We start from the raw sequence: 8,137 nt of genomic DNA on the forward strand, positions 1-8,137 counted from the left end.
TTATATGGTTCTTGGCCAGAGTGAGCCCAAGGCTCATCGAAAATTTAAATAGATCTACTCAAGTTAGTCATTCACATGCAGTCAATACTTTTTTTAAAAAGCAGAACAGGTACACAGAAGGAAATAATTTAAAAAGTGTATGTCCTCTTTATAGCTTAATCTCTTTTTAAACTCACTGTAATCTCAGAGGATTTATTTTAGAATTTTTTGATCAAAGGTAAGACAACAGAATTCCCAGTGTTGTTTTCATGCTAACGATCAAGTAATCAATTATTAAGAATGTAAATAACGTAACAAGTAGAAATAACACAATTTTTTCCCTCAAAACCCATAAGGAACTACAAGAAGATTAGCAAACCACCATAGATCCTCTTCTGTGGTAAGGGATCCCATAACAAGAATATCCACAGAGTGCGACTGACAGCCTCACACAACACGATGCATGGATCACATAGCACTAACAATCTTGCATCACATTTTAAAAATCAAAATCTAGTCATTGTGGATTAGAAAAACATGAATACCACAAAACTCAAAAAATGATAATATTCAGATGTAGTTTACTCTAAAAATATCTCTCTCAAGTTCAGAACCTTGTTTTCTTTTTTTTTTTTTTTTAAAAGATTTTATTTATTTATTTGACAGAGAGATCACAAGTAGGCAGAGAGGCAGTCAGAGAGAGAGAGGAGGAAGCAGGCTCCCCGCGGAGCAGAGAGCCCGATGCGGGCCTCGATCCCAGGACCCTGGGACCATGACCTGAGCCGAAGGCAGAGGCTTTAACCCACTGAGCCACCCAGGCGCCCAGAACCTTGTTTTTTTTCTAACGGAAGTTCTTCAGTTTAACAAGACATATGAATCTGGAAATTAAGGATTGTATATGCCCTCATGAGGTCATATTGCTCAAACGGTCGGTCACCCAGTTCAGGCTTAAATGCTTCTACTTACAAGTAAACTACAAAATGTCACACAGCAGGAAGGAACAAAGTTTTGCCCTTCTTACTTGATTAGTGCAATACATAAAACTAAATGTGAGGTACCAATATTTGTTATCATTGTTCACAATTTTAAAATATTAAAAATTTTAGGTACAGGGGTGCTTGGCTCACTACTTGACCTAGGGATTGAGTTCAAGCCCCAAGTTACATGTAGAGCCTACTAAAAAAAAAAAAATTATTTAAAGTAGATTTTCTTCCACGTATTTCTGCTCTCATTATTGAATTACCACACAAATCATGGACTAGCAACTATTAAATTATGGCAGTCCTCATCCTGAATGTACAACAACACAACAGTTTCCTATTTCATGCCCAAATATCTTAAAAGTAAAAACCTTAATTTAAAAAAGATCATATTCAGATAAGGACATTCCACGGATAGAAACTAAGGGGGGGGGGTAGGTGGGTAAAAAAAAAAAAAGTTAGCGTTAACCTAGAATGGAGAAGTCATCTGTGCAGAGAAATCAAGAGTTGGACTTGAAAGCAGACTCAGTGAGATTCTGCTTGGCAGTCTTGTTCAAGAAAATGTCCAAATCTAGGAAATGACCTTGGCAAAAAAAGAATTTACTTTTCATAATCATGTGGGCCCAAAAGTAGATATTTCTCTACAGAAAAATCCATGTTTATGCTTAATATAATTTACCATTTCCCTACAATAGTATCATATGCCAAAAAAAAAGCAAAGTTTCAAAGACCTATTCCACCCATTAATATTTTTACTCCTTAATTCATTTATAGCCACTGAATTTCAAAGCACAATTTTCTGATTTTACATAGCCACTTACAATTAAAAGACACTTCCAAACATCTCTTCTGCATCTCTAATATTTATATGTCTTACTTCTCTCCTTCCGCTATCTATACTTTCAACCTTTTAAAAAATGGTTAAACTATGACTAATACTTTTTAATTCCTACTAGAAATGCTCAAGGCTGTTTTTTTGTGTCATACTGTTATCTTATTACAACCTTCTTGAGACAAAAAGGATTCATCTAGAACCAAAAGATACTGGAATCTGATTTTAAATGAGGTCTCAATAAATATTCTCTCTGGTATAATATTTAGGATAGGCAAACCCATTTCAACAAAACATGTTCTGATTTACATAATATTCAATTTCTATACTTCCATATATATAGTGCACCTCGAACACAGAAAATAGTCACCCAGTTTTCACGTAAAATAAACCTAAAAAATATGAAAATACTTGAGCTCAAAAAAAAAAACACCCCACAATAAAAATACAAGTCCCTAAAATGCAGTTTTGTAACACTGATGTGAATTATTTTAGAAAATGTCGTTACTAAAAAAAAAAAAAAAAACCCTGAAAAATGTTACTGGATATTAAGTGATATCTCCTTTCTTCAATTTTGTGATTAACAGGTCTTTTATTGGTAGTAAACTAGAGCAAACAATCAGAATAATACATATGCAATATTCAGTACACACAATAAAAGTTAAAGAAATTCAAAACCTGTATAAAACAAACACTGGAGAGAAATCATACAGCTTAAGAGAGACAGTGGTAAAGGTCCTCTCCATCCTCTGATTACAGCTTGTTCTCTGTACCCAATAGAACTTACCGCACTTACCAAAATAAGAAATACAGACTTTTTAGTACTGAGTGTATTTAAAAGGATGAAACACATTTTCTAAGAATCTTGCAATGACAAATCAGTGACCTTTAGCCGGTAAGCAGACTTAAGGGAGGAAAGTGGGGAAAGGAAATTAACTAATATTTTGTAACCATTTTTAATAATTTCTTATTTTCCAAACACTGCTTTCATAACAGAAGTGTTTTACACTTGCACAATATTAATTACTTTATTATACATGGAAGCCTGTGGTAGGCTGATTACACAATAAGACTGCAAACAACCAGTGGTACTTTTCTGACGTCAGAAGAGTACATAAGACTGAAACATCACCGAAAGTACATAAAAAACTCATCAGCATAAACATCAAAGTACATTAAAAAATATAATCAGGAAAAAAATACAATTGCTAAAAAGTGGTTTAGAGCAGAACTACTGTCTTATCAGTAGCTTCAAATGGCAATTAGCGTTCATAGCAAGTTCTGATGACTTTACAAGACCCCTGTACAATACTGACTAATGCACCCTTTTAAAATGTACATTAAAGGCTGCAATTACACAAAGAGGTTCTGATGTCATTACTAAATGCAGACACTCTTATCCCTCACATTAGAAAAAAACGTCACCGGTTGGAATTACAACCTTAGTAATATCTATAGCTCAGAGTACGTGGGGCTTTATTATACATGGAAATCTGTATGTGTTTTATTTTTTTAAAAAGGTACGTGGGGGTTATTTATCCCATTGTTTAGTATTTGAATGCCATAAGGCATATAAAATGCCTAATGAATTACCTAATGGAATGTAAATCATTCTAAAATTGAAACTGTCCAGATAGAAGAGGAAACAAGGCAGGCTCAGAACTCTAAGAAAGAGGGTAGGTCAAGAACAAGAACAAAAAAACAGAAGTGTGGGTGACATGTAATAACACAGACAAGAGAACAATGTTTTAAGCCATGTATAATAAATAACGCATACCCCAAATTTCAAGGAATTATGTAATTCCAACTTGGGTTCTAATACTGGTACCAACGAACCACTCAGTCATCAACACTGCCAGATATCATTAACTTCTAATGGAACTACAGCCTTGTTACAGTTGGGATAAAGAGAGGGTGCTATTTTTTTTTCTTCTTTTATTAAAGCTATCATTCCAGGCTTTGATCAAAGATCCAAGAATATTTGTTCTACCAGGCTGGAATGAACGGTTTGGAAGTTCAGAGTACATTTAAAAGCTGCAACAAAATATAGGTAGCCAACATCTCAGAATTTTGGATCAGCCTAGATGGAGACAGCAATTTGAAATGTTTTCGATCCCTTACTTAAAAATGATGAAATGTTTATAAGCCCAGATAGAGCAATTTGAAATGTTTTCGATCCCTTACTTAAATGATGAAATGTATATCATACTATCTGTAAATTGGATATTCCATTACAGTGATAACGTACAGAATTCCCATGCGTTATTACACTTTCCTGAGAGTAAAGCAATTAGAATAACCTTAATCCTAGCAACAAAGTTTTTTTTGTGTATTTTTTGTTTTTTTTTTTTTTTGTAGGGTTTTTTTGTTTTTTGGGGTTTTTTTGTTTTTTGTTTTTTTGGCTTTTTTTTTTTGTTGTTTTTTTTTTTTTGCATTTAAAACTTTTGGGCTATTCCCTGACGATCTATACATGTAAATTTGATTGCTAAACATTGTCACTTTGAATGTCAAACTATTTTTAATCTATTGATTTTGATTAAAAATCATAATACAAACAGAGCTAAAATCACGCTAACAAAATAAACTAAATATGAAAAGTTGCATTGAAAGGGCATTACATTATTCTTAATAGGATCGTGTAGAAACATTCCAATGGCAGTGTTCTCAAAATAAAACAAAATTACATTAGACCTCCAGCCTGGTCACTTTTGGGACCTTACCTGTAACTTTGGCTGGTGGGTGTCTTTACTCTTGTACTACATGGCTCACTTACATCAGACATCATATTTGTATACCCTGAGAAATCTGACACTGAAGTCCTTACTCTATGGTCCACTTCTCCATTAGAGTTAGTGATGAAGGTCATTGGCACCCTGCTGCCCGACTTAAACTGAGAACCAAACGCTTGTGCAAAGTTCTCAATCTGGTACGTTGTTCTAGGCTCTATGTCTTTCTGAGGATCTATCTGGCTAGCTAACTCCTGAGATGGAATCTGAAAGCTTGTTGAGGACTCTAAATTTTTCTGTTGTTCCTTCTGGCTAGTCAATTTCTGAGATGAGGACTGGAAGGCTGATGAAGTCTCTAAATTCTTCTGAGAATCTATCAGATCATCCAGCTCCTGGGAAGGTGTCAACTGCTGATGTGTAGCATCCAAAGCAGATAAATAAAGACCTGGTTGAGATCCAAACAACATCCCAAAAGGAGGCTTTGGCAATGAAGATGGCAACACTGAGGTAACAGATTGGCCGAAACCACACTCCAAAGGAGATGTAGTGTATATCTGTTTTTCTGGAAATAAAGTGTGGTTGTGGAGAGGTGAAGACAAACTGACAAACTGGAAACCGTGTCCAAGAGTAAAACCTGCATTAGTGGATTTTTCAAAAGCCTGTTGGAGGTATTTGGAGTATTCCTGCAACATGCTTGCCTTATCATTCGAAGGTGTTTGGGTGCCTGGGCTCAAATTTTCTTCTTGAACCAATTCTGAGTGTTCTCCTGAGGTGTGTAAATCCACTCGCGGTTCCGTTATATTAAAAGGATCCTCTTTCTGGCTTTCTGATTTGTTGGAGTATTGATCCAAAATACTTTGTAAAACCTCATCAGGAATTCCAGACTTGTCATGACAAGACTTAATTTCAGCATTAAGAGCTGAGGAGTCAATAAGGGACAATGGGGTCTCATTGTCCAAAACACTGACACCTGCAGACTGAATGACGGACTGTTGGGAGACCATGTGTCCCACGTTTATAGAAAAGGCACTGTTGCTGCTGGCAGTTGGTAAATATCTTCTTTTCTTTGAAAACTGCATGGCATCATCATAATTACTACTTATTTGACCTTGTTTGCCACTCGTACTTTGGAGAAGACTAATGGTCTCCACACTATTATTCGATACTATGCCAAGTGAGCCACTTGGTTTCCCAGACAAGGACTTCTGTCCAACTATGTCTGGTAATGGTGACACAAAATTAAGGTAGTTTTTATCTGTATTCTTTCTGCTTCCTTTTTTAAAGATCAATTTTGGCACCCTTTTCTGTAGTTCATCAATACCAGTGCCAATTATGCCTCCACTGGAAGACACAGTAGGCATTTCTACTGAGTAACTCTGCATGTTTATATTATTTGAAATTTGTGATTCATTTGTTTTACCAGTCTTATGTTCCTTATTTTCAACAGCTATGCTTTTTGACTTCGTTTTTCTCCTTGAAGAACTTGTATTTCCCTGAGACAACACAGCCAGATTACCCATACTGTTATGGGTTGATGACCCAGGTTCTGCACCAGCGGCTCCTTTAGCTATGGCTTCACCACATGTGCGCCTGTGCTTCAACAGTCTATCAGTCCTTGAAAAATACTGTTGGCAAGTGTCACATTTATATGGCTTTTCTCCACTATGTGTCCTCTTGTGTCTCTCCATATGGTACTTCTGAATAAACTTCATGCTGCACTGATCACATCCAAATGGCTTCTCTCTACTATGAATTTTCTCATGTCTCTGCAGTAGGTATTTCTGAATGAAACCCATACTACACTGGCTGCACTGGAAAGGTCTTTCTCCAGTATGAATGAGGACATGTCTCCGCAAATGATAGGAGCTTCTGAAAGCAGCACTACAGTGATCACAGATATGAGGTTTCTGACTTGGGGAGAGGATGGCACCTTCTCCATCTCCAACCAAAGAAGGTTTGGAAGATGCACTTGGCTTCCTCTTGGCTTTGATTCCCTGAGATTCTGGCTTTGGCCTCTTTGCCTTTTTGACATTAGTGTCCTGCTTTGGCTCCTCATTGCCATGGTGGTCATCAGTCCTGCTACTGCTGCTGAGCAATACGTCGCGGTGGTGCTGGGCTGGTTGCTGCTGGGCATGCTGGTGGAGAATACTGAGGTCCTGGATGACGCCGTGGCTCCCCCCATCCCCACCTCCTAGGCCTGGAGATCTCTCTTCAGCCCCAGCGAACAGCCCCCCATAGTGGTGGTGGTGATGGTGGTGGTGGGACTGCTGCTCCTCAGGATCTGCGGGTTTCTCCTGTTTGATGCTGACCAAAGACTGCAAGAATCCCCAGGAGGTCCTCTGCGAGGGGAAGGCCGCGGCTGACGCCGCCGGCTCCTTCTTGAAAGTCATGTCCGGGGCTGGCGGAGGGGGGGGCTCAGCGGCCGGGGCTGCGGAGGTAGAGGAGGATAACACGCACTGCGGGGGAGGGGCGGCCGACCCCGCCGGCCGGGTGAAGCTGGTGACCGGGGGAAGCCGGTGGTTGAACATAACCATACCCTGGGGAAAGGTGGGTTCCATCTCTGCCCTCCTGCTGCTGCTGCCGCTGCCGCCGCCGCTACTACCACCGCCGCCGGAGCCGCTACCACCGCTACTGCCGGTACCACCGCCGCCACTCAGGAACCCACTGCCGATTTTCATACCCCGGAGGAGGCCTGGCTGAGGAGAGGAGGAGGAAGAGGGAAGAGGGAGGAAAGGGGGTGGAACCGGGCCCGGGGCCGGGACCACCGCAGCGCCCAGGACCCCGCCGCGCCGCCGCCCAGACCGCAACGCGCCCAGCACTAATTCCCAGCCCGGTTGCCTCGGGCACCGGTACGCATGGTCCTGTGACTCTTCCCTAGGCCTCGCCCTCTCCCTCTCCGGCCCACCGGCAACACTTACGGGTACCGCCGCCGCCGCAGCCGCCGTCGCCTCCAGTTAATAAAAATAACGCCGTCCTCTCCACAATGGAATTAAAAGCCTCCCTTGTACTGCGCAGCCGCGGCGCGGTGTCTGCTGGGAACTCCTCAACCCAGCCAGAGGGGAGCTCTGTGGAGCCAGGGCGCCTGCGCCACAGCTTCCGCCCGGCCTGCCTGTCAATCACTGGGGCGGTTGGGCGGAGGGGAGGCCCGGAGCTCGAGGGGTGGGGATTTGGATCCCTGCAGAAAGAGGCTTCCAGGCGAGCAGGCGTGATTGGTGGGCTGCACTGACGGAGATGGACGTGGATGAGGGCTTCTGGGGGAGGACGCTGAGGAGGTGGAACCCAAGGGGCGGGAATACGCGGGACCGTAATGCTGCGTGGCTTGGGGGCTGCAGAGAAAGAGCCTGGCAGAAGAGGTGGGGGAAACTGAGGACTGAATGTGGGGGCTTTCTGTGCTTTACAGTTTGCAGTCCAGGTATGGAATCAAAATCCAAACCCAGAAGTGGATCACTTAGGGCACTTTTGGTTCTACCTAAAAGCAGTAAACTTCAGGTGCTCAACATTTATTAAAAACATTGCTTCTGTTAAACCTCTTAGTTTGGAAAAAATAATGGGCTTTTGCATTTATAGGAGGAGCCTGCTTTGAAACCGCAATAGAGGTACCGTAAAAAAAAAAAAAAAAA

The 8,137-nt window shown here is 41.0% G+C and overlaps 1 protein-coding gene across 2 annotated transcripts; it reads right to left on the reverse strand.

Annotated features, from left to right (window-relative positions):
- Positions 1-4,192: 4,192 nt before the first annotated feature.
- On the reverse strand, positions 4,193-7,456 carry LOC111151042 (zinc finger protein 281). Of its 2 annotated transcripts, none has more exons than XM_022508763.1 (2): positions 7,436-7,456; positions 4,193-7,209 (listed from the first exon to the last, which is right to left on the reverse strand). In XM_022508763.1, exon 2 carries the CDS (start codon positions 7,193-7,195, stop codon positions 4,508-4,510), a length of 2,688 nt encoding a protein of 895 aa, XP_022364471.1. In that variant the 5' UTR covers positions 7,196-7,209; positions 7,436-7,456; the 3' UTR covers positions 4,193-4,507. The 2 variants fall into 2 exon arrangements, with proteins under 2 accessions (XP_022364471.1, XP_022364470.1); XM_022508762.1 differs by having other exon boundaries at positions 4,193-7,213; positions 7,436-7,440.
- Between the last annotated feature and the right edge of the window lie 681 nt (positions 7,457-8,137).

This window comes from Enhydra lutris, unplaced genomic scaffold (assembly GCF_002288905.1).
Source record: "Enhydra lutris kenyoni isolate GAN:26980312 unplaced genomic scaffold, ASM228890v2 scaffoldscaffold25, whole genome shotgun sequence".
Lineage (NCBI taxonomy): Eukaryota > Metazoa > Chordata > Mammalia > Carnivora > Mustelidae > Enhydra > Enhydra lutris.

Excerpts from the sequence above, each read along its gene's own strand:
- LOC111151042 (XM_022508763.1), bottom strand. The coding sequence starts at position 7,195 with ATGAAAATCGGCAGTGGGTTCCTGAGTGGCGGCGGTGGTACCGGCAGT.